The sequence below is a fragment of the Carlito syrichta genome, unplaced genomic scaffold (genome assembly GCF_000164805.1).
Source record: "Carlito syrichta isolate Samal-C Ts95f unplaced genomic scaffold, Tarsius_syrichta-2.0.1 Scaffold120527, whole genome shotgun sequence".
Lineage (NCBI taxonomy): Eukaryota > Metazoa > Chordata > Mammalia > Primates > Tarsiidae > Carlito > Carlito syrichta.
The window spans coordinates 3,509-29,285 of NW_007064623.1; the positions used below are offsets into that span (position 1 = coordinate 3,509).

General features: G+C 56.0%; 1 protein-coding gene across 2 annotated transcripts in view; it reads right to left on the reverse strand.

The window, feature by feature from the left end:
- Positions 1–847: 847 nt before the first annotated feature.
- Positions 848–25,777, reverse strand: part of PRRC2B (proline rich coiled-coil 2B) — a 46,276-nt gene continuing 21,346 nt past the window's right edge. Inside the window, exons 8-23 of one of the 2 annotated variants that reach the window (XM_008048109.2) lie at positions 25,529–25,734; positions 24,521–24,666; positions 23,820–23,961; positions 20,558–20,640; positions 19,826–20,017; positions 19,488–19,685; positions 18,958–19,044; positions 17,100–17,204; positions 16,754–16,946; positions 15,231–15,328; positions 14,234–14,361; positions 13,229–13,469; positions 10,238–10,393; positions 9,160–9,251; positions 6,469–6,550; positions 848–5,194 (exon numbers count right to left, since the gene is read on the reverse strand). In XM_008048109.2, coding sequence (XP_008046300.2) covers positions 5,060–5,194; positions 6,469–6,550; positions 9,160–9,251; positions 10,238–10,393; positions 13,229–13,469; positions 14,234–14,361; positions 15,231–15,328; positions 16,754–16,946; positions 17,100–17,204; positions 18,958–19,044; positions 19,488–19,685; positions 19,826–20,017; positions 20,558–20,640; positions 23,820–23,961; positions 24,521–24,666; positions 25,529–25,734 — 2,284 coding nt within the window. In that variant the 3' untranslated portion in view covers positions 848–5,059. The remainder of the gene's footprint in view (positions 5,195–6,468; positions 6,551–9,159; positions 9,252–10,237; positions 10,394–13,228; positions 13,470–14,233; positions 14,362–15,230; positions 15,329–16,753; positions 16,947–17,099; positions 17,205–18,957; positions 19,045–19,487; positions 19,686–19,825; positions 20,018–20,557; positions 20,641–23,819; positions 23,962–24,520; positions 24,667–25,528; positions 25,735–25,777) is intronic. The other variant, XM_021707581.1, reaches the window with a different exon arrangement.

Consider the following 25,777-nt stretch of genomic DNA (forward strand, 5'->3'; position numbering starts at 1 on the left):
GCCCCCCCCCCCCCCCCGGCGCCAGTCACCTCTTTGTGAACGCACATTACCCCATGAGGCAGGGCCACGCAGATGGTGAAATGTCTTTCCCAGGGTCACACAGGTAGGCAGTGGCAGAACTGAGAACTGTTGCTGGAACCCGTCTACATCCTTGAACCCTCGCTGATTCAGGCTTGGCTTGCTCCTTCTCCGTCCCAATGCATGCAGCATGACCCTCCATGCTTCCTGCAAAAAGCCCCGAGAAGCCGGGCTCGATGACTCAGCCTGTAATCCCGCGCCTTTGGGCAGCTGAGGTGGGTGGATTGCCTGAGCCCGCGGGTTCGAGACCCGCCTGGGCAACTTGGCGAGACCTCATCTCTAAAATAAATTAAAAAATCAGCTGGGCATGGTAGCGTGCGCCTGTAATTCCAGCTACTCGGAAGGCTGAGGTGGAAGGATCACCGGATCCCCAGCAGGTCGAGGCTGCGGTGGCCGGGAGCGGCCGCTGCACTCCAGTCTGGGCGACAGAGTGAGACTCCAACTCAAAAAAAAAACAAAGCCCCAAGAGCAGCAGGGCTTACCTCCTCTGACCAACCCACTTCTCACTGCAAGTGCGGGAGGCAGGGAGCAGGCAGGTGGTGACCGCATGGGAGCAGGTGGAGACCAAGAGGTCCTGCTGCATTTTGTAGATGCTCTTTATCCACAGGTTTCCACCCTCCTCCCCCAAGGCTTCTGTGAAGGCGTTTAGGCCAAGCTACTCCTCACCTCCCTGTAAACTGCTCACAAAGTTGGAGCTCTCCCATCTGGTAGGTCTCTCCAAAGGGACCGAGAAACGAGGGGCATGCAATCTGAGAAAGCCACGTTCAACTTGATTTTTTAAATTTTTTTTTATTTAAATAAGGAGAATTCTTTCATATGGAAAGAGCGAGTACAATCACATATTTGAAAGGAGAAACAATAGGTACTGAACCGGGGGAAAGGGCGAAGGGGAGTGTGCCAGCCCTGGCTGGTAAGTCCATGATTCCATCTCCCATCCAAGGTCAGCTTCCCCAAAGCAATGGACCGACGAGCTGCACGGTACACCTTTAGCCATCGTCTGCCCTTTCAAATATCTGGTCTACGTGAAAAGACAAAGAGGAAAGGCCAAAACAAAAAGAAACAAAAACAAAACCCTCTCAAAGACAAAACAAAACCCCCCAATCCTCTTCTTACTACGCAAAGCATGAGGGCAAAAGCTTAAGAGTACAGCGTCCTCTCGGAACAATGGAAGAAAGTCGTCCGTGCAGAGCCTTTGTGAGGATTTCCACTCTGAGGCGTCAGAAGGTGCCAAAGACGGGGCCCTGGGGTGCTGCTGCCCTTCTGGAGGCCACCAAACTGGGGTGGAGGAACAGTGAGCAGGTTCCGTGCACTCACCAGACAGGCCCCGGTGGCGTGTGACTGGGTGACACGGTGTCCGTCCCCAACACCAAGCCACTCCTGTCCCGGATGACATACTTGTCTTAGGTCCGTCTCACATTTCAGAGGAGAGCTGGCTTTCTGGAAGGATGCATTTTCTCACCACAGAACACAACAAAGCACACACTCTAGTATCCGTGGTTGTCAAGGCCATTTCCAGCAGACCCTCGAACCCAGGCTTGCTCTGCAGGAAGTGAAAAGGGACAAAGGTCTGAGGAGCAACATGCAGCGACTCAAGGCCAGGGAGAGGGGCTTCACCAGAGCTGCCATGCCCTGCCTCAGCAGGCCAGTCACAACACGGCTGTGCAGGACACAGCACTGCAAGCTACAGATTAAACAGAAAGCATCTTCCAGTGAAGACTGCCCTTCCCAGCTGGTACTCCAGCACTGCTTCAGCTCTGTGTCTAGTGGTGCACGGCAATTCTCCTCAGCTCTGGGCATCGGTCAGTCACAAACGGCCTCACCGACCACCCCTCAGTCAGCCCCAGAAGACAGGTGAGCGGGGGCACAGCTGGAGAGCTGATGTCGATATTCAGCAAGATACCCCAGTGTCCCTAGAAGCGGCTGGAATGGCCACGGCTTTGGGACGGAATCGAGTTTTCTGAATGTGTAATAAAGCCATCCTTTGTTTCCACTCTAAAGGAGCCTGGAGCCGAAGTATTCTATGAACTCCAGGTTTGAAAAGCATGATGATGTGAATAAAAGAGGGGAAGTACCAGTGAAGAAAGACCGGGTACGGCCAAGGCGTTTCAGATGCACACCCACTCTCTGGAACCCACCTCGCGAGTCAGGGATGCTGGGCAAACCCCCCTGCACGGCCACCGGGTGATGATCACTGGACACACTACAGCAGGCAAAGGTGAGAGGATTCTGCACCTGCCCCCAGTCCCAGTGGCAGCAGTTAGGGCTGGTCTCATCTGTCCCAAGGCTCCCCAGGAGCATCCTGGCGGAAGCCTCTGCACATGTCTGCACCCTAGGATGGGGGGTTGAAACTGAAACAAGGCCCTAAGTCTTACTACCTTGAGCCTGACTCTAAAACCACATGAAAGGAAGAGAGATATTGCACCTTAAGACATCTCTGCACTAAAAACTGCATTTCATCAGACCAAGGAAGGGGGTGAGGGTCTCAGGAGGCCCTCTGCCCCCACAGAGTCTCACTTAAAATCTGCATCTCGGCAGGAAAGAGACTACAGCCCAGGCCACGCAGAGGTGGGACACCGCACTGAACCTCACATGCAATTCTTGGCCTATCCCGCACAGAATTCAGACAGGATATATAAATAGAGCAGTGAAACATTTACTTTTTTTTCCACCTAGACCTACAACATTAATACATATAAATAAATTCTAGTGTTTTTTGTTTTTATTTGGGGTGGGGGGAGGAAGGAGTAATGGGGCAAGAGAAAAGGGCTGGAGCACAGGTGACCTTTTGGTTTTTATTTTTTTCTCAAATAGCAAGTACTATCGTTCGGCCGGCAGGTTCACCTGAAGGATACAGGATACATCTTGAGTTTGTAACAGCATCCAGGACTGTCCTGTTGAATTTCAAAATGAGAAAATCACCTTTTCTTTCGACCGACAAGGCGCACCCGGCTTCAGTGGGGGGGGTCTGGCCGTGTCTCGCGTCCTGATGGAGGTGCACGCGCTGGTGACCCCTGCAGACCCAGACTCAGCCAGGGATGGTGGGCAGGGCCGAGGATCTACCCCAGGCCCCTCACCCAGACACTTGCAGGGGGAGGAGAAGCAGATGAGGTGGGACGTGGGGGGTGGGCCAGGGACGCTGCCAAGGTGGACAGCCCTTTGAGAAGGGCCTGAAAAGACTAGGGGTGAAGGAGGGCGGGTGGCAGGAGGCCAGGGGGGAGGGAGGGACGCACTGGGAGACACAGCTTGAACAGAAAGCATTTTGCAGTCAGCCTGCACTTCCCAGGTGGCACCAGTTGGCACTCAGGCACTGCTTCAGGAGGCGCTTCCCCACTTCCTTGGAATCAGAGTCACGAGAAGATGCCTCAGGGGCCCTAAGATGCCTTTGCCCAGGCCCGGCACTAGACACAGTGCTGACAGCCCGCCCAGGGGCTAACTCACGTGATACGGGGTGGACTCTGCCCTCCCGCCCTCAGTGTGCGTCCTGAGCCGGCTGTCCCCTGAAGCCACCAGTGGTGCCAGCAGCACCTTTGGGTGGATGGCTGGACAGTGACCCTACAGAGCATCTGAAAAACTCGGAGCCCCCTTCCCTTTCCTTGGACGGGCAGAACCTGGGATGATTTCCTTGTTTCTGAAACCAGAGAAAGCCCAGTGCACAGCAGCTCCCACCACCCCTCTGCCAGGGGAGCTCGACACGCGTCAGACGCTACATGTCCTCAAGGACTGCCCCGGCCCAGCCTCATCCTGGACCCGCCTGGCCGTCAGACACCAGTGAGACTGACACCTGCTGCCCGGCTCTGACCCTTCTGCCCAAGAGCCGGGTCAGCTGCTGGGAGTGGAGACAGGAAAAGGAGACTCCCAGCAGCCTTGCTCAGGGACCACACGCCTGTGCTGCGGCCGAGACCTGGCAAGTGTTTTATTACTCTGTGGCTTCAGTGATGAACCGTGTGGGAGGGGGAGGCGGGTCCTAAGAAAGCAGCAGCCTCTGGAAGAGGAAAGGGAAACATTTTGGAGGGCTTTGAGAGGAAGCACCCCCAGGGATGGGCTCGGAGACCCAGAATCAGAGCAGGGGACTGGGGTGGGGCCCAGGGTGCATCAGCTAACAGGCTGGCCGGAAAGATACCAGTGAGTCTCCAGGATTCACCCCTGGGGCCCAGGGGTCAGTGTATCTACTGGCTTCCAGGACAGGAATCCCGTGTTATTTTTAGGCTAAAACGTCACCGCCATCGCAGGTGTCTGGGAGCCCCCTGGGAACCCAAAGGAGACGCCAGCCGCCAATCTGCCTGCCACTCTGCTCACCCCACCCACTCAGTGCTTGCAACCCACCAGGATCCTAAATAACCTCCCTTTCCTTTTGCAAAGAACTCGACAGTGAACAGGATTAAGGGAGCAGGAGGGGCGCAGTGGTCTCTTAAGGTACCGCAGTGACGTATCAAATCGAACAGGACAGAGGTGAGAGGAAGCCACTGGAGACAGGGAGACAGAAGGGAAGGGAGAGAGGATGGCAAAGACCGTACAAAAAGTTCGGCTGTACAGACGAAGCTTGCGTTTTTGTTTTCTTTTCCCCTTTGTAAAAACCTTGTCTGCTTTTTAAAACAAAAAGCCCCCAAATAAAGCGACCCTGCGGCCAAGCCCCTGTGCCTGGGGGTAAGCGGCTGGGCCGAAGCGCGCTGAGAAGCTCCCGGGCTGGCGGCGGGAGGAGGCGGTGGCGGACGAGCTCACTCCACAGTCACGGGGGAGGAAGGGGGACGGAGGAGTCGTTTGCTTGTTGTTTGTTTTGTATCAAAGCAAGCGGGTCAATGCCATGTATCCACGGGTGCAAGCTGCTTGATGATGGAACTTTGGGGAGCGGAGAAGAGGGAAGTCTCTCAGTTCAGGCCAGGCAGGTGGACGGTGGATCCGGCAAGGCTCCCGCGCCGGCCGCGTCAGCCACAAGGGGCGGCGCGGTCCCCGGTGGGCGAGGCGAGGCGGCAGCCAGGAACCTTCAGGCCTTGCTCTCCTCCACTTTGACTGCCCGGGGCTTGATGGCGCCCGTTCGCTTTATCTGGGCGGTGGCCGAGGGGGCCTCCTGCAGCTTCACGGCTCCCAGGCTGGGCTTTTCATCCACTCGTGGTTTTGCCTTTGGACAGATGAACAAGGGGAAAAAGTGACCCACATGCAGAAGCATCCGTCTGGAAGCACGGGCCCCTGCTCCCCTCCCTGCTCCGAGTCATAGGAAAGCCACCCCAGGCCGTCCATCCCGGGGCCAGAGGCCAGCCACAGCACCGCTCTCCTAGCAAGGACTGTGGCGTGACTGCTCTGTCTCTCCCTCCCTGAGGGCTCCGAGTGCAGTGACTCGGAGCACCAGGAAGACACTGGGGCCTCCGCGAGTCCAGTGATGGCCCGTCCCAGGGCAGAAGCCTATCCGGTCCCCAGGCCAACAGGAAGGACCTTTTCATGTCAGTGCAACCCTGCCCACAGCAGGCCCAAGTGCATTCCACGAGGCTCGGAGACCTCTCGAAAGACTTGGCTCTGCCAGACCTTTGGCCTTGACTTGGTCAAGCTCCCACCCTCCACCTCTCCCATCAGGAAACCTCTTTCCCCCCCCCCAGGCCCTAGGTGACCTTGAGATTCCCAGCCAGGGTGCCACTGGCCTGCGGCGCTGCACGGTGGGGCGCCACTGAGCGCGCCAGCCGAGTCTGCCCCCCACAGCAGCCTGAACTCTGGGGGAAAGCTTGAGAAGCTCATTCCATGCAGTTCCAGTAGGGGCCCTTGGGGGAGGCATGGACGGAGGAGTGGAACTGGAGCACCAGGCTTCCCACCTCCCCCAGCCAGATGAGCTGGCTTGACTCAAAACCCAGGCCGGAGGGGACCCAGCTCTGCACCCAGGACACATTTAGAGCAGGAGTGAAGAGAACAGTGCCTGCAGGAAACCACACTGAGAAGTCCTCTTTATTATGAAACAGGAAAGCTTATTTCACCTGTGACCCCACCCAGCCAAGGCCAAGACAAAGAAGAGACACACCACGCCCCGGAGCCAGCAAGCACCGCAAGCACACCCGCTTGCTCACGCCCTGCAGTGAGCACTAACCCGCAGACCTAACATGCCTCCCAGAGTGCCGTACAGTCCCCAGGTGCTTGGGACAGCACACTTCCTGGCGTCACCTCCTCAGAGGAATCCGCATCCCCCCTTCTCTGCAGGACAAGGAAGGATCCAGATGCCCGTCAAGAGGAGAAATGCCTCTGCCAGGAGGGACTTGGGCTGCCCAGCTCCTGCTTTCGTGCCCTAACCGCTAGGGCATGTCTCTCTTTATAGGAGGAACACTCAGAGAGGCTGGACAGCCCCTTCTCTCTTGGCGCTTGGAGACAGGCCTAAGTGTCCAGGGCTGAAGGGTCTGAAAAGCCATCTTCTACCTGTTGAACGTAGTGTCCCTGCACAGAGCCCATGTTAACTGCTGATCCAGAGGGCTTCCCACTGGGGCTAGCAGAGCTATGCCTGAAAAAACCAAAGGCAGGGTTGAGAATACACAACGCGTCACCACAGAACGGAGTCAAAGCCTAGCAACAAAGGAGGCACGAGGACGGCAGGGCCCCACGGCCAGAGGCACTCGCTCGAGGCAGTCCGCAGCCCTCGTGGACAGAAAAAGCCACAGGCCCAAGACAGTCGAGAATGCAGAGCGGGGAGATGGGAAGTGTCACCACCCACCCCGACACCTCCAAGACGGAGCTCAAGGGGACGCAGCCGGAAGAGGGGAGAGGCTGAGGCCCCTATACGGGCAGATGCTGCTGTCCTACAGAGGAGAGCTGGATGCTGACGGCCTCAGAATCTGCACCAACATGGTGCAGTGCCCCAGACAGGTGATCTAGAAGCCCGATACTAAACCAGAGTGGTGCTGAGCATTCTTCCCGTCTCCACTTCTAGAGAGAGGGGTGGGGTGGCAAAAATGTGTGGCATGCCTCTGAATGCACTGCACTGACCATTAGGGAAATGCCCAGCTCTCAGGGATGTTAATTAGGTGCTGCGTGGAAAAAAAGGTTCCGTGGCCAAAAAGTGCAGGAAGCACCATGTGCACAGAGTCCAGGGACGCTCAGCAGCAGGGCTGCTAGACCTGGTGCTGGCGAGCACCACTCCCCACCCAGCCACCTGGGACACAGCACACTCTAAGGACCGGACTGGGGAACCGTTTTTCTTGCAGGTCATTTCTTAGCACCTCTGGTTCAAAAAAACCTTGGCAGAGGCTGTTTTACAACATTATGCCAATCCTCCCAACCCTAAAACACCATCAAAATAAAAGTATTCACTAAGCCTTATATATGTATATGATTATTTTGAGTCAGGGTCTCACTCTTGCCCAGGCTGGGGTACAACGGTACAATCATGGCTCACCGAAGCCTCCAAATCCTGGCTCATGCGATCCTCCTGCATCCGCTTCCCGAGTAGCTGCGACTACAGTTGCACACCACCACGTCCAGCTAATTTTTTTTTTTTTTTTTTGAGTTGGAGTCTCACTCTGTCGCCCAGACTGGAGTGCAGTGGCCGCTCCCGGCCACCGCAGCCTCGACCTGCCAGGCTCTGGCAATCCTTCCGCCTCAGCCTTCCGAGTAGCCGGAATTATAGGCGTGCGCTACCACGCCCGGCTGATTTTTTGATTTATTGTAGAGATGAGGTCTCGCTGCCGAGGCGGGTCTCGAACCCGCGGGGTCAGGCCATCCACTCACCTCAGCTCCCAAAGGCACAGCCACCGAGCCCGGCTTAATTTTTAAATTCTTTTGTAGAAACGAAGACTCACTAGGCTGGTCTCAAACTCCAAAGTGCTGGGGTTACAGGCATGAGCCACTGCGCCTGGTCAAGGCCTCTATTTCCTAAATATTCTCCAAAGAATAATCTTCTGCCACTCCTACAGCTAAATGGACACAGCCGACTCTCATGAGCATGTTTTCTGGACTCTGCCTCTTTGTGGAAGGTTTTGTAGCCAGATGCTGCTAGAATGCGCCTGTGGCAGCAGGGGAACAGCAGCGTCTGCTCACACTCGAAGCCTCCTCCTTTCCTCCAAATCACACTCACTGCCTTGCCCTGCTAAATGTGTGTCGTTCGCACCCAGTTCTGAGGTGCTGGCCTATGTGAAAGACATGGGAGGGAAACAAAACGTACGAATCCACAAAAACGAATGGAGCCAAGAGTGTGCAAAGATGAAAAAAGAAAAACGAAGAAAAGACGACGAAATGGGAAATCCACCAAACCGCTCCTCTGGAGATGCGTCTGGAAGTGTGGGACGGCGTGACGGAGGAGACAGCCTGAAGGGCAGAGGGGCCGAGCGAGCGCAGCAGGAGCAGCTCGCCGGCAACGGGACTGATGGGCAGAGTGGCCCTCAAGCCAGCCGGCATCCGCATGTTCATGGGGGGATCCCGTGGTGCCTGTTCCACCATTTGCCAACACCAGGGGACCCCCAGGAACCTCCCACATGCCACAAGAGCCAACGGTACAAGCCCTGGGGCCCAGAGCCAGAGCACGTGGCCTTCACGCCCCAACTCGGGGTGGAGTCGGCGGACCCAAAGGTTTCTGCCGAAACCCAACAAAGTCGCCTCCATATCTGCCAAGGGGACCTGGGGCAGCTACTGGAGGTGGAGACAAACACGAAGCAGGAGGAGGGGACCAGCGCAGAGTGCGCATAAAATGTCCCCACGGACCCAGCAACAAAAAGTCACCCGGCAGGGGTCAGAGGGCGAGTTCCAGTTAAGGAGGCCCCGGGAGAGGCCATTCTCCTCTCCTGGACAGCGGGTCCTGCTTTTAAAGTCTGGTAAGCAGCTAGGGTTGGCTCTGATGTCTACGAAAACATGAACTGTTCCTCTTCCTACCTTTCCAGAAAGCTCCCCAATCCAGAGCATCTTATTATGGTGATTAAACACAAAACCACCCTCCCGATGCCCGATTTCCCCCGTGGTTAACTAAAACACAAGTGTGCACCAGCACTGAGACGGCACAGTGACACACTGGCCTAATGGGGACCAGGACTCAGTGCCCTCTGACCACTCTCCCTGGATTCTTCTGAGCCACTGGGCCATGTCCCCAGTGTTTCACATCCAAGCCCCAGGGAGTATCTTTACCTGTAGGTCTGTGGTGGTGGGACAGGGCCTCCTGCTGGAACATTCTGTTTACTGTCGGCAAAGTGGAAGCCTTTCATCTCCATCTGAGAGGACTAAAGAGACCAAGGGGCAACGAACTGTCATTTGAGGCCCTGGAGACAGCCTGGCCTGCCCTGAACCACCCTGGGCAGAGCTGGTGAGGGCCCATGGGAATTTCCAGGAACGTATCTTCTGGATGAATCTGCAGCCCCCTCCCCTCCAATCTAGACTCAAACGAGGGCTTTTTTCTGTTTTCTTTCTTTTACTTTTTGATTTTTCTAGAGATGAGGTCTCACTGTGGTGCCCAGGCTAGTCTCGAACCCCTGGGCTCAAGCAATTCTCTGACCTCGGCTTCCCAAAGTGCTGGGACTACAGGCTCATTATGAGCCACTATACCCGGCCTGAGGGTTTCTTCTTATTTATTTTATTTTTTTGAGTTGGAGTCTCACTCTGTCGCCCAGACTGGAGTGCAGTGGCACGCTCCCAGTCACCGCAGCCTCAGCCTACTGGGCTCTGGCGGTCCTTCCGCCTCAGCCTTCCAAGAAGCTGGAACTACAGGCACGTGCTACCGCGCCTGGCTAATTTTTGACTTATTGTAGAGATGAGGTCTCGCCAAGTTGCCCGGGTGGGTCTTGAACCCGCGGGCTCAGGCAATCCACTCGCCTCAGCTGGGCTTCTTCTTAGAAGTAGAAATCATCACGGCATATTTGTCTCTTTTAAGTCAGGTGCAGGAATTAATTGAGCACGACCACCAGGAACTGGCCAACTCTGGCCATGACTTCTCTACCCAAGGTCATTCGCAGCGGAAGCACCTGGGAAGCTGGTAAGAAACGCAGACTCCTGGCTTCAGCCCTGGCCGTGCCCACCCAGCATCTCTGGGACCTGCTTCTGCGTCAGCCCTGCACACAGCCTCAGCCACCCGAGGCATTCATCCCATGCAGCCTCCTTGCAGCCCTGGAAGCCTGGCACACGCCCGAGCCACCAGCACTTGCCACCCCAGGGGGCTCTGAGCTCGACAAAGGGATGGTGAGGCAAGGTCCCCCCCCAGGGCCACCTTTACCTCTCTGCTGGTGTTCAGGACTGGCGGCTGGGACCCGGGCGGAGGGATCCTCCGGGGGGCCCCGACGGAGAGGCTCTGCCCTGGCGGCAGCTGGATGGACTGGGGCAGGATCAGCGGCTGCTGCCCAGAGCCATACCGAGGCAGTGGCATGGTCAGCTGTTGGACGAGAGGGACAGTCAGGAGGGGGAGCATGCTGCGGAGAAACCTCGCACGCGCCGCAGAGCAGCCACACAGACTTCTATTGCAGAACTACAGCAAGGCCTGGACAGTGCTGGATTTCCACTGCAGCACCGCCGACACTGCCTAGGACTTTACGCCCTTGATGGCAGGGGGTGCATCTTGCTAGAATGCTGTGGGTGGTGAGAAAGCAGGCGAGAGTATGCTGACTGGAGACGTAGGAGTTAGCGTGCACTCTGCTGCCGCGACAAAAGACTGTATATATTTTCTTTTCTTTTTTTTGAGTCGGAGTCTCACTCTGTCGCCCAGACTGGAGTGCACTGGCCGTTCCCGGCCACCGCAGCCTCGACCTGCTGGGCTCCAGCGATCCTTCCGCCTCAGCCTTCCAAGTAGTTGGAACTACAGGCGTGTGCTACCATGGTTCATTTTTTGATTTATTGCAGAGATGAGGTCTTGCCAAGCTGCCCAGGTGGGTCTCAAACCCACGGGTCTCAGGCAATTCACTCACCTCAGCCTCCCAAAGCGCGGGATTACAGGCTGAGCCACCAAGCCCGGTGACTGTGTGTATTTTCAACCATTGTCCAGCGAAAGGGCACAGAGCCCTGTCAGGCACAGGCCAGCACTGGCAGGGTGGTGTGTGTGACCCGCCAGACACAGCTGCATACACTCTGGGCACAGAGCTGCGATGGACCCGTGTGTGTGTGCAAGGACGGGGTGAGTTAGGAAAGTCAGGAAGTCATGGCCATGCCAAGTCCCAGAAGATGAACACAGCAACTGCAGGGAGTATATCTCTGCATTCCCCTACACAGCACAAAAACCTAAGACTCATCCACTATTTTGCATCAGGAGAGGCAGAAAATAAGGTCCAACTGGGTCCTGGGATCTAGCGGCCAGAACAAGATGGTGATGGGAGAGGTGGACCTGAGGACTCTGGGGACAGGAGGGCAGGCGGGGGGGGGGCCACTTGTAGTCTCTCAGTTGCTGTCCTCTTCATCCCCCTGCTATTGAGTCCACAGTGGAGGGTCGGAAGGATCTACTGGAATGACATCACAGAGACTTGTGGTGGCCGCAGCCTCAGAACGCCTGGCTCCTCCCTGGAGCACCAAAAGGCGCTGCCATTTGTAGAGGGGGATGGCCGGGGCTGTGAACGGACTTGCGGGAAGGCAGGTAGGAGCCCCTGCAGGAGCCTGCACAGCACGGCGGGGTGAAGAGCACGAGAAAACAATGGGACTCTGAGTCCTTCTGAAGCTGGAGCTGACAGGACCTGCTGAGGGTCTGGAGGGGCAGTGAGGAGAAGCAGGGGCCACACGACCCGAAGGACCGGCAGGAAAATCAAGCCCTAGACACCATGAGTTTGAGATGTCACGAGACACGGAAACAGAGACACCAGGCAGGCCACGGGACTTGATTCCACTCCAGCGACAGATCTGGGCTGCAGGTACGTGGGTGGGGATGATCCGAATATGGACGGGATGTAGAGCCATGGGTCTAGACGAGGCCCAAAGACGGGGCCCGGGGCGACGCCAACTGTTACAGAACGGGGAGGACAAGGGCGGGCAGCGGGAGACCGAGGCAGAAGGAAAGACACAAGTGAAGTGCCGAGACCACGGGAAGAAGAGTGACTCTCAGAGGCGGTGGGATCACAGAGTCAGAGGCCCCACTGAGCTGGGACAAAGGCAGGCAGGGTGTCATCAGAGAGGACCCCCAGTAAGAAGCTGCGTGACAGCTGGTTTCTATGCTGACATCTGATGCAGGGAAGGGGGGGGCCTTGCTGGAACGGGGCCTGGAGTGGCTGGGCCTCCCCCCGGGACAGGCAGGGAGCCGAGCCACAGGGGCTCACAGAGTGCCACCGCTTCCATCTCCTAGGCGACACAGAAAGTGAGGTCAGGGATGGGGGCAAAGAGGAGAGAGGTGCAAGTGCCAAACAGCTGCTAGGAGGGTGGGGCCAGGCGGGAGACACAGCTAGGTGCCAGTGCCAAGTGGCTCCAATGGATCTGCTGAGGTGAGGACAAGGTGCCAGGGGTGATGAAAGGTGGGTGGGAGGCCCTAGGGGGTCAGAGAATTTCAGAGTTGGGTCACTGGGAAGAGTGAACTCGCAAAGGCAGACGTGCCAACTGAGAGGGACCCTTAAACTTGTGACCATGCAAGAGCCACAGCTGCCGGTCAAGGCCAAGTCTAGACGTGAGTGCACAGAGTGGGTGGCGGAGGTGGACAAGGGGACAGGTGGGAGGAGAGACGTGCTGGGAGGGCAGGGTCCGTGGCCTGGAGACCTGGGGGTCGCTCTGCAGACATCAGAGCCACCAGGAATGAGCACAGGAGAGCAAAGGGAGGCCGCGAACCAGGAGAGAGGCAAGGGGGGTGACTCCCTGAGGTGTCAAACAGGGCCGCAGCGCAAGGGAAAGGAAGACCTCACAATGAACACCGGATGCAAGGCTGTGGCACTCGAGGTGGTGTGGAGGGCTTGTCAGGCACAGTCTGTGGAGTGGGTGTCGAAACGGGGGTTTCGGGGAAGGGGGCGGGAGGGCGTCCGGAAGCACCAGCAACTGCGCGAGGGGGACACCGCCCTTTCCATGCCACACCATCAGCATGCGGAGAGAAGACGCGGCCTGCCCCTGGGCCCTGCAGGTACAGCAGCTCAGGGGAGCCAGGTCGTAGCAACAGGGCAGCGATGGTGACTCGGAAGAGCGCTGTTCCCACAGCCTGAGGACCAAACTCAGTGGCTACAAACACACTGGCATACACGAAAGGCGGGTCAAAGGGCAAGGTGGAGTCATGCAGGGACTGCATTCTGGGCGGGGTGACTGAGTTCCTGACCTGTGGGAGCTGGGAGTCCAGCATCTGGGAGGCACCCAGGCCGGCAGCCTGGCCGAGCTGGCCCTCATAGACCAGGGCTTGGTTTCCACTCATGGGCTGGTAGGGGGAGCCAGACTGGGGCTTCACCATCTCCAGGGGCTGCATGCCCGGGAACGCCGAGTACGGAGGCTTCAAGGCTGTGCCCCCAGACAGGATCATAGTGCTGGGCGGTGACAGGCTGGGGTGCATGTACACCTGAGACCTGCAAAAACCAGACAGACCGTCGGGGTCACGTGGAGGAGGAGCACACCGGGTCTCCAACAGTGAGCCTTAGACACGCATCCCTGCCCCGCCAGGGCCTGGGAATCTGCATTTATTTGTGCATTTATTTATTTGTTTTTGGTGTTAGGTTCTCACTCAGTCACTCAGGCTGCAGTACGGTAGCACAATTATGGCTCAACGCAGCCTCAGTCTCCTGGGTTCAGCCAATCCTTCTGCCTCAGCCTCCCAAGTAGCTGGGACTACAGGTACATATCACCATGATTTTTTTTTTATAGAAACAGGGTCTCACTATGTTGCCCAGGCTGGTCTCAAACTTCTGGGCTCAAGGGATCCTCCTGCCTCAGCCTCCCAAAGTGCTGAGATCACAGGTGTGAGCCACTACGCCTGGCTCAGGTCTGAGAATATGCATTGATAACATGCTCCTAGGTGCTGCTGCTGCTGCTGCTGGTGGTCTAGACACAGACTGAGCATCCATGGACTAAACACAAGAACACGTCCACACACACAGGACACGGACACACTGCAGGCACTGCCAAAGGCAGGGGAAGGTAGGGGGGCAGCGAGGGAAGGAGGCAGGATGACACGGAAGAAACACAGCAAGGCCTGCCACGTATCAGCCCAGCCCGCCTCCCTAGAGCGCCGTGGAGTGATCAAGAGCTGCCCCCTCCCTGCACAGAGCAAAGGGAGCAAGCGGGCGGAGGCCCTGGCCGCCAGCTGTCCGCTGCAAGTCCACACACGGCTCACCTGAAGGGCTGTAAGGAGCTGAAGATCTCCTGCGACTGGGAGACGGGGAGCCCGCCTCTCAGTCCAAGCTGGGCTTGAGCCTGCAGAGACGTGTGAAGGGAGATCGGGATCTGCTGGGCGGCGGCAGCCTACGGTGGGAAGCCGGGCGGGTGACTGCGAGGCCCCCATGCGGTGTCCACCCCTTCCCCGGCCCTCTCCACAAGGCGGTTGGAACACTGCCCTGAAAGCAAGTTCCAGCTCGTCCTTCCCGGGCTCCCCTTCTGTGTGGAAAACGAGCAGCAACCCCAAACCACGGCATGTCCCTGTACTGGAATTCCCAACAATGGCAAGAGTGGATCCTAGCTACACATGGCAGGAGAGGTGAATTTCAGAAACACGACTGGAGTTTCAGGAAGAAGGACACACGAGTCTGACCCAGAGATACAAGGATCAAACTCTTGCAGAACAGCTGAACAGCATATTGCTAAGGTTACGTTTCTGAAAAGAGGTCAGGACAGGCCACGTCCTCTGTCCTCTGGCCTCGAGCCTGCGCTTGGAGTCGGTTCTGCCTGGGAGAGCCACTCTTGTGGTGGCTGGACAATTTGGAAGGCCCAGCACCAGCCTTAGGAGGGAGACTGCTTAAAATCCTCCCCTTGCAGTACCGAAAGTATGCCAGTCCTGCACAAAAGCAGACACCTGCTTGCTTCTAAAACTACCTCTTTCTAACGCATCCATGCCTGGGAGTCTAGGCCTTTCTTCTCTTCATCAGAAGGATACCTGATCACCAAAGAAAATTCCATTTTAGCTAATTCCCAAGCTAGGAGGAATTGTGAGAATGGAAATTTAACTCCAACACTTTTCCTTGTCTCTTGTTTATTCATTCAACAAACATGTTCTGGCTGCCATGATATGCCGGGTCTGGGCATCACAGACAACGAACACACGGACGCAGGAAGAGACTGTGCCCTGTGCCGAGGCGCCCCTCCCCCCACCAGGCCACCGGGCTTGCTGCTGCCACCTGTTGGTAACTCTGCTGCTGAGGTATCGTTTGAGGAACCAGCCGGGGCTGACTTGCAAACACGTGGCCGTCCAGATACAGCGGGGGCAGGTGGTTGCCTGGAAACAGACAGGGGAATCAGGAAAGGATCAAGTCTCCTCACTTCTTTGTCTATCCTTCTGAGTCAGGGCCTCACTGCCGCCCAGGCTGGCCCAATCATGGCTCACCACATCCTCAACCTCCTGGGCTTAAGCACTCCGCCCACCTCAGCCTCCGGAGGGGCTGGGACTACAGGCACACACCACCACACCCGGCCAGTTTTTTATTTTTTATTTTTCATTTTTCGTAGACCCAAGGTCTTGCTATGTCGCCCAGGAACCGCTGCGTGACCCTCCCACCTGGGCCTCCCGAAGTGCAGGGATTACAGGCATGAGCCGCCGTGCCCAGTCTCCTTTTTTCTGAATGGCCCTTAAGGGCCAGAAGCCCCTTGGTTCCCTGAGACTCTGGGGCTCACGTCCCAGGGCACCAGGGGGTGCTGTGGAGTCAGGGCCAAGAGGAAGAAGGTGGGCTCTGGCCTCCTCTCCCACCTAACCACTCCCCACCTGCCCCAGACGCGGGGAGGGCGCTCTACTTTAACCAAGGGCTGCCTCGGCCTCTCAGTCGCTGTCCTCTTCATCTCCCTGCTATTGAGTCCACAGTGGAGGGTCAGAAGGATCTATTGGAATTCCATCACTGAGACTTTGGCAGCTGGGCCCTCAAAATCCCCACATGCTCCCTTGGGGCACCCACACAGCGACAAGGACGGTGACACAAGGTCAGAAACCGCGCGCGCCGAAGAAGGGCTCGGTTGATACAAAGCACGCTCCAGGTCAGATTTCGCTCTTTCTATTTTAGAGGAGGAAGCGGAGGCTCAGGGAGGGCAGCGACTTGCTGGCGAGGTGGCACAGCACGGGTCTGGGACCAGGTCTGACCAAAGCTGCCTTTGCGAGCTCCTCCCACCGGGAGGCGGCAGCACCCTGCCCGAGTCCCACAGTGCCACTTCCCAGAGCAAGGAGGTGGGAGGCAGAGGGGCATGCCATCCGCAGCACACGGAAGCCATGCCCACCCCACCTGAAAACAAGTCCTGCTTTTTTTTTTTTTTGAACGGAGTCTCACCCAGTTCCCAGCAGTGGCACTATCATGGCTCACCACGGCCTCAAACTCCCAGGGTCAAGTGATCCTTCTTTCTGCCTCAGCTTCGCGAGTAACTGGGACTACAGGCATGTGCCACCATGCCAGGCTAAATTTTTTTTAGATTTTTTTTTTGTAGCGATGAGGGCTCAGTATGTTGCCCAGGTTGGTCTCGAACTCCTGGGCTCAAGCACTCCTCCCACCTCAGCCAGCCCACGAGCTGGGATGACAGGCGTGAGCTGCCGCATCCACAAGTCCTACTTCTACACGCTCTGTAAGGCAGGGTGAGGAGGGGGGTTTAGGGCTGTTAACCCAACATGTGTCTCAACAAGAAGTGGAGAAGGTGCCCGAGGCTGGCTCAGGGGATGAGATACCTGGCATAGAAGCAGAAGGCGCTACAGAGGCCACAGGCATGGGTGGCATGGACACTCCACCGAAGGAGCTGTAGTTGACTCCGCTGGAGGCGCCCACGGAGGATGCAGGCTGGAGTCCCGAGCTGGCCCCTCCTGGAGAGCTCTGCTCCGGCAAACTGGGGGAGTTTTCCCAAGCCTTGCGCGCAGACTCCATCTTCGGAAGCAAGTGGGGAGCGGGTGAACATTACTCTCAGGGCAGCAGGGAACAGAGCAGTCTAAGCTTCAGGGGGCTGGGGACTCCTCCCTTCTGTCTCTTTACTAGCCAAGGCACGGCGGGACCCCTCGCCCGGCTCAGGACTTGTGTTACCTTCAGAGTGAGGTCAGCGGTGGGGAAGGACATTGGGGAGAGACCAATGGCCCTCTGGATGTGATGGTCCCGCCGGAGGATGGGAATACTCTGTGTTAACCCTGCCTGGAGAGGGGAGAAAGGAAGCCTGAAGCACAAACAGGAATGGGACGGCCTGTCCAAAGGCATGTTCAGTTCTGGCTATATGTACCCAAGACCACCTAGACGGAGCTGGTGGCAGCCAAGGCCACGCCTGCCTCCAGACAGACCTGCTCTCGTCAGTTTCCTCTGTACAAGCCTGGGGAGAGCCACCTCCACACCCACTCCCCACAGTCCCTCCAGATGGGGCCAGGTGTGCCCTGGCATCCTAAGAACGGACCGGCGGCCAAGCACACATGCACTTGGTGACACCCTGGTCTAGACAGGGCAGGTTATGTCCCTGGACAAACCAAGAAACAGAGGCCTGTGGTAACAGAGGCTAGAAGTGCAATGGCCAGCCCTTCCCCTCCGCCAGCAGAGCCCTGGAGTTCGCTAGCAACTCCAAGAAGTCTCTGGGTGAGGAAACTTGTTCAGCTCAGCATTTTCAATCATATGTGACCATAGAACTCTGTTTCCACTCAACACCTATCAATGGTCAGCAGCATGAGTATTCCTCGATATCTTCTGGGAAATCCTGCTCAAATGATACAGATTCATTCACCATTTCTATCGAGACCTGTCCTGAGTGACCACAATAGATGCGTCTCCCTGCTTTTGAGTCCACAGTGGAGGGACAGGAGGTCTCCTGGTTTACAACAGAGTCAGACCACAGACCCCAGGGACCCTCGGGCAGTGAGACAGGCCCTCGACTACTTTATTTGTGCCCCCCCACTCCCCCACCCGGCCACAAAACAGCCTGACCCAGTCTCAGCTCGCACCTGGCACAAAGAAGACTGTGGAACCAAAGAAAAACAAATAAATCAGACCTTAGGAATTACATTCTCCCCACTGGAAGGTCATAAAACCCGAACGTGGACCTTTTTCTTTGTTGGGAGTGGGGGGATCGCACTGTTTCTCAGGCTGGGGTGCCATGCACAATCAAGGCTCACCGCAGCCTTAACATCCTAGCCTCGGGCAATCCTTCCACCTCAGCCTCCTGAATAGCTGGGACTACAGGCATGTGCCACCACGTCCAGATAATTTTTTGACTTTTTTTTTTTTGGTAGAGACGAGGTCTTGCTATTGTTCAGGTTGGTCTCAAACTCCTGGGCTCAAGCAATCCTCCCGCCTTGGCCTCTCAAAGTGCTGGGATTACAAGTGTGAGCCACCGCACCCAGTCAGGGTGGAACATTTAAGTAATTTGCCCGAGGACAGGTAGCTGGCTAGAAACCAAGTCATGACTCCAAGGCGGTCAGCCTGGCCATAGCACCTCCCCCACCTCCCCCAGCCCCTGCCAACAACAGACACATCAGTGAGCAGATCTGATGCAAGCAAGAGAGCAGATCTAAGAGTCTTTCCCAACCCCTGACATCCTCAGAGCTAACTCAACACCTCAGTATTTCACTGACTATATGCAATGGTAAGCACATCAGCAACATTTTTATTCACACCTCTTTGAATTCTCTATTACTACCACTGTTACACTGATGCTTCTCTTCACTTAAACGATTTATCTCTAAAAGTTGATCCAAATAGGTATTACTCAAATTGTGTTAGCTCATGGACCTGCCTGAGAACCCAACCAAGGCCATGGACTAGAGTCCAGAAAAATACATATGCACATAAAGCTACATGCTAGTCAGGCATGGTGGCACATGCCTGTACCTGTCTCTCTTTTGCCCAGACCTGCCTGCCAGCCACAGGGTAGGCAAGCAGAGCAGGGGTAGAGGTGCAGACTTACATTACTGGCCAAGGCATCCTGAAGTTTAACAACTGGATTCCCTGCAGGACCAGAGGCAGAACCAGGCGGCAAGCTGAAATCAGAGTCCTGGGAAAAAAGGACACACGGTCCGCTGAAGTCCTGCTGGCTCACGTTTCCCCAGGGGCACACGTCAGCATGATCCACAGTTCTGTGACTCAAAAACCCCCTAAGCAGCATTTGCCGGAGCCGCACGTGAGATGGAGGACCAGATACCTCCCGCCGGCACCAGAGAAAGGAAGTCCCCTTCCTCCTCTTTCCCTGCCCCGGGTGGCCTGAGGGAGACGGGGAAGGTCACTGGCTGCTCGGCCTGAGAGCCTGGCTGGTGTCAGTGAGGATCCAGAAGGCAATTCAGGCGCGTACTTGCCCCATCTGCACACCACACCGACTCTAGTCCCTGGAACTGCGCTCCGCCCATCTTCCTGCTCCTTCAGGAGTCAGCCCTGTCTAAAACCCCACCCTCTCCAAGGACCGAGGGAGAAGAGAGAGAAGGCAACCAGTCAGTGCCTCACTTTTGGATTGACTCCAAATTCAATGGGCGGCACAGGCAGCACGGAGTCGACGTGAATCTCCACCCCGTTGACGGGTGGGACGACAGCCCCTTGCAGACGCTCAGCCCCCTCCGAGCCCTTTCTGTGTTTCAGGGAGCGCTCGTTGCCGATGGGTCCTGGTCTGTGCTCCTTGCTCTGTCCAGAGCCTTGTTCTGAATCCTTGGTGGAAAAGCAGACGGGCTGAGACACACGGCCCAGAGCGACTGCAGCCTCTCGCGGCTCAGTGCCCTGGGAACAGGGAAGCAGGACTCGGGCCCCTTCCACCCGGGCCCTGCCGCCAGGAGGGGCCTCCAGGTTACCTTCTGCTCAGACTGCTTCCGGGCCTGCTCCTTGTGGCCGTCAACCTTGGACTCCGCCAGGCCAGGCCCGCTCGTCTCCTCTGGCTTCAGAGTGCCATACGGGGAGCTGCGCTGCGAGGAGGTCGCAGATGACTCCCGCGACTCGGCGCTGAGGTCAACACCACTGTCGCCCTGGCTGCTCTTAAAACCCTGCTGTGCAGAGCACAGAGGGGTTAGAGCTCTGCCTCTGAACTCCGAGACACCATGATTCAGAAAGTGAGACTGTGAGAGGCACAGAGACACATTTCCTCCAGCCACCGGCCCCCTGCGAGGTCTCATCCTGACCTCGGCCATGACCTGCCAAAGGCGCCTGACAACCTAAGGCTCGCACGCGCCGAATGCACCCACCCTGCTTGACTCACGACACAAGATCCTCCGTGGGCTACAATGAGTGCGCCAACCGCCTGCCGCTCGTGACCCACACCAGGCAGAATGACTACCAAGACGGGTCCAGTGGAGGCCCCCTAGCCCTCACCCCTCTCTCCCCCTGTGACTCACTCCCTCAGTCCCCTTCTCTTTCTCCTGCTTATGCGGGCCCCCTACGCACACCAGAATCAAGACAGAAAACCAGGGACAGGCTGATGCCTGTGAAAGTGGCCTCAGTTCTAGGCTTGGCCGCCGTGGCAGAGGCTTAGGGAGGCTGGCCGTGTGGACCAAGAATGTGCTGAGCACACTGGTGGCAGCCACACTCACCTCGGCGGAGCCTGGCTCGGTGCTAGTGAAGGCTGTGACAGCTTTCCTCCAGGAGTCACTGGCTGAGGCCTGCACGGGGAGGGCTGCCGGAGAAATGCAAGGTCAGTGCATAAAGAGGAGCAACAGTGTGGACAAATATTTTTTTTTGGTCAGGGTCTCACTCTATTGCCCAGTTGGGAGTGCACGGCTCACTGCAACCTTGACCTTCTGGGCTCCGGTGATCCGTCAGTCTCAGACTCTCGGGTAGGTGGGACTATGGGTACACACTCCCACACCTGGCTAATTTTTGTAAAGACAAGGTCTCATTATGTTGTCCAGGCTGGTCTCAAACTCCCGGGCTTAAGCAGCCAACGTTCCCACCGATGACAGGTGTGAGCCACCATACCCAGCCACATTCATGAGTTCTTACGGAACAAACACAGGTACTCCCCTCACCACCTTCCCTGGCACCTGCCAAGGACAGACACATTGGTGAGCAGATCTGATACAAGCAAGAGAGCAGGCCTAGGAGCCTTTCCCAACATGTGACATCCTCAGAGCTAACTCAACACATTTCTCAGTATTTAATTGACTATATGTGATGGCAAACACACCAGCAACTTTTTTATTCACACCTGTTTGGATTCTCTATTACTACTTCTGTTATGTTGATGCTTCTCTTCACTTAAACGACTTGTTTCTAAAAGTCGGTAGCTTCTTAAAGTCTTTCAAAGATCCAAACAGGTATTACTTAAACTTTATTAGCTCACAAACCTATCTCTGAGAACCCAACCAAAGCCATGGAATCTAAGCCCAGAAAAATATATATGCACATAAAACTACATGCTGGCTGGGCTCGTTGGCTCAGTCTGTAATCCCAGCACTCTGGGAGGCTGAGGTGAGTGGATTGCCTGAGCCCACAGGTTCGAGACCTGCCAGGGCAACTTGGCAAGATCTCATCTCTACAATAAATCAAAAATTAGCTGGGCGTGGTAGCACACGCCTGTAGTTCTGGCTACTTGGAAGGCTGAGGCGGAAGGATCATGGGAGCCCAGCAGGTCGAGGCTGTGGTGGCCAGGAGCATGCCACTGCACTCCAGTCTTGGTGACGGAGTGAGACTCTAACTCAAAACAAAAACTGCATGCTAGCCAGGCATGGTGATACATGCCTGTATTCCCAGCTACACGGGATGAGGAGGCAGGAGGAACACTTAAGCCTGGGCAACACAGGAAGACTCCATCTCTTAAGAAAAAAACAAAACCAAAAAAGCTCTTTTTTGCGTTATGTTAAGATTCAGAGGCCCTCTGAAGGCATCTGTGAACCCCCGATCTGAGCAATCAATGAGACATTCTAGAATCCTGAAGAAAAAGACTGGACAAAAGCATCTGGCACATGCTGCTTAAACAATCTGGTGCATGAATATTTTTGGACATTGATGCTATCTATCAATCACTCACCCTAGCAAATTCACCACTATCAAAGTTTTGTCATAAGATGACGTGCTCCCTTTCAACCAGAGTTGAATACTGACTAATGTTATTTTGCTAAGTGTAGGAACCAAAGTTTTCACTGGAAATGAGGACAGGCTATGTGGTAAAACTGAAAGACTCCAGACCCCGAACCTAGCGTCTTACGTGCTTGTCATGTGATGCTGGGGTCAAGTCACTTAACTCTGCTTTCTATAAAAATGAGCTGGCACCAGATGATCTCTCTAAGGCCTTGGTCATTCTGTCAAACGTCCCAGTTTTATTCATCTACGAACGCTCTGGGTTGACAGTGCAGGGCCCTGTCCCAACGAAGCATTCAAGGAGAACCTGCTTAATTAAAATGGTTTCTTGTTTTGTTTTGTTTTTGAATCGGGGTTTTACGTCACCCAGACTGAAGTGATGTGGCACAATCATAGCTCACTGCAGCCTCAACCTCCTGGGCTCAGGCAATCCTCTGACCTCAGCCTCCTGAGTAGCTAGGACTACAGAGGCATGCCACCATTCCCAGCTAATTTTTTAAGTTTTTGTAGAGACGGGGTCTCGCTATGTTGCCCAGACTGGTCTCAAAATCCTGGGCTCAAGTGATCCTCCTGCCTTGGCCTCCCCAAGAGCTGGGATGACAGGCGTGTGTGGCACCATGCCTGGCCAGGTTTTGTATTTCAAAAGGAAAAGTTACCAGAAAAGTAGCATTTGATACAAAATTTAAGAAATCAATTTTTTCAGGGAAACAAATTTTCCATCAAGTTAGGTATACCAGCTGGGCTCGGTGGTTCAGCCTGTAATCCCAGCACTTTGGGAGGCTGAGGTGAGTGGATTGCCTGAGTCCGTGGGTTCGAGACCCGCCCAGGCAACTTGGCGAGACCTCATCTCTACAATAAATAAAAAAAATTAGCCGGGTGTGGCAGCGCACGCCTGTAGTTCCAGCTACTTGGAAGGCTGAGGCGGAAGGATCGCCGGAGCCCAGCAGGTCGAGTCTGCGGTGGCCGGGAGTGGCCGCTGAGCTCCAGTCTGGGCGACAGAGTGAGACTCCAACTCAAAAAAAAAATTAGGTACACCTTCCTCTGGTCTCAAGTGGGCCCTTTGAGGAGAGCGCTCGGGAGGAGCTCACAGAACATCCCCCTGTGACAGGGAAGGGAGCAGAGCACGCAGGAGAGGGCTGCTGAATGCCTGCTGGCCTCCCCAGTCCATCCTTTGCTGCTTTTCCATAGGCAAGAAAGAGGCCAACTGCCATGGGCAAAGGTCAGTGCCACAGCCAAGTGATCTTGGTTCTGGGGCAGTCTTGGTCCAGATCACTGGACGTAGTGGATGCTCTACCTTTCCATCAAATTTTAGGCTAAGAAAACTGTTCAGGGACTGCAGCAGCACCCAATTCTAGGATGGCCTTCAACATTTTGGATCAGGCTAGGCATGGTGAGTCACAACTATGATCCCAGCACTTGGGAGGCTGAGGCCAGAGGATTGCTTGGGCTCAGGGGTTTGAGACCAGCCCAGGTAACACAGTGAGACCTCATCTCTACAACAAACAAAAACTAGCTGGGTGTGGTGGTGCATGCCTGTAGTCCCAGCTACTCAGGAGCCTGAGCCCAGGAGGCCAAGGTTGCAGTGAGCTGTGATGGTGCCACTGCGCTCAGCCTGGGTGACAGAATGAGACCTCCCATTCAAACAAATGAAAAAACACTGTGGGTCAACAGAGGAGCCCAGGACACGGGAAACACTGTGTCTGTATTCATGGCTCCGAGAGGTGACCCCAGGCCTGTGAGACAGCTCTGGGCCCTACAGCTGAACTGAATGCTCACCCTGGCTGCTGCTCTCCCAGATCTCAGTGCCCAGACTGCTGCCCGGCACGGTCACGTCGCCTTGCTCCAGGCACAAGTTGTTTTGCTTTTTCGCAAATCGAGGAGGAATCCGGGAGGAAAGGCCTCGACCTTTGACGGGCACCTAAGAGGGGAAAAAAGGTAATGCAGTCCAGCCCAAGGCATGGAGAATGACACATTCTCCCCAGGACACACAACCCAGGTAACAGAAGCCACCTGAGAATGCCCCAGGGATGCCCGAATACTTGTTTCCCAAGACCTCGACACCAGCGTGACATGCAATGCCAAGCAAACCTCCCCTCAGAAAGGGCTGATGGTCAATGGATCGTGAGTTGTGTCCAGGCCATGTGACTCCCAGGGAGGCAAATCTCATCCCACAAGGGCAGTGGTGGGAGGATGAACTTGGGAGCCCACAGAAGTCTGAGTCCTGGCTCGGCCGATTTAGCTGCCATCACTTTGGGACTCAGTTTCTCCCTCTGTAGAACAGTGACAGCACTGTCTACTCCCATAGGGCTAGGCTGTCAGCAGGCACTGGGCGACAACGTATGCTTAATATTCCTTTCTTGTTCTCTGCTCCTTTGGGCTTTTCTCAGAACTCTCTTGCCCTAGGGTCCAGGTTTCTTGGGAGTCCCCACTCCCCTGCACCAGCCCTCCTGCCCACCCCATCCTCCCACGCCCCTCACCTGGGCAGCCTGCTCCTTCTTCCTTCTCTCTTCCTCCAGCAGGCGACGCTGCTTCTTGGTCAGGACTTCGATGAAACCTTCTCCCACCATAGAGCCCACCTCACTCTCCTCTCCAGCGTTGGGCCCACAATTTTCAATGATGGCATCTGGACCAGGATTTCACGAGAAGGGACAGAGCTTCCAACCGTCAGAAGGCAAGAATAACCCAATTCAACAGGCACCTGACATCTAAGGCTCAGCGGAGAGCTGGATGTGCCATCCGCACCCTCCACTGCCGCCTCTGATGCGCCCACTGACCTCTCAAACCCAAGAGCCTGAGCACACTAGGAGCAAGGGAAGTCTCAGGAGACAAGCACGCTGAAATCCCAGCTCTGCTCCTAGCCACTGTGGGACCTTGGACACACCACGGCACTGCTGCGGGCCTTGGGCTCCATCCCTCCCTTTTCTGGAGTCAGGCGTGTCCATGATCGTGTCACTGCTCTCCAGCAGTGGTGACAGACTGGTCTCACTCTGCTGCCCTGGCTGGAGGGCAGGGGCACGATCACAGCTCACCCCAGCCTTGACCTCCTCTGGGCACAGGTGATTCCCGAGGAGCTGGGACTCTCGGCGGGCACCTCCATGCCTGGTTAATTTTTTGTAGGGACGATATCTTGCTACATTGCCCAGAATGGTCTCCAACTCCTGGCCTCAAGTGATCCTCTCACTTGAGCCTTCCAAAGTGCTGGGATTACAGGTGTGAGCCACCGTGCCCAGCCAGCTTCCCCTCTTTAAAATGGAAAACCGCAGGGCATTATAGGGATTCAGCAGGTTGTGAGCAATACTCGAGCAGGAATCCTATCCGTTTGTTTTGCTTACTACTGCAGGCCCAGAACTTAGCACGGGGCTGCCTAGGGGAGTTCTCAGATGCTAAGATACTTAGTGAGATAGCAAACTCAGTAGCCCCGAGACTGCCCGGCCCCTGGTACTGCCTGGGTTCTTCCTCCCCGTGAAGATGTGAGGGTGACTCACTTCCGTAGTTCAGGTCAAACTGTTTCATGGCCTCTCCCTGCTCGCCGGCCCTCTGAGCAGCCAACTTGGCCTCCTTCTCTGCCTTCTTGCTAGAGGCTTCAGGGACATCAGCGTTCGTATGGACTGCCCGCTCCAGGTTGTAGGGCGAGTGGCCACTCCCGCTGCTGCAGCCACTCAGGCCTCCAGGCAAGGCCTCCTCCGGAGACCTATAAAGGAAAGAGGATCTCATTAACTTAGACACAACCAAAG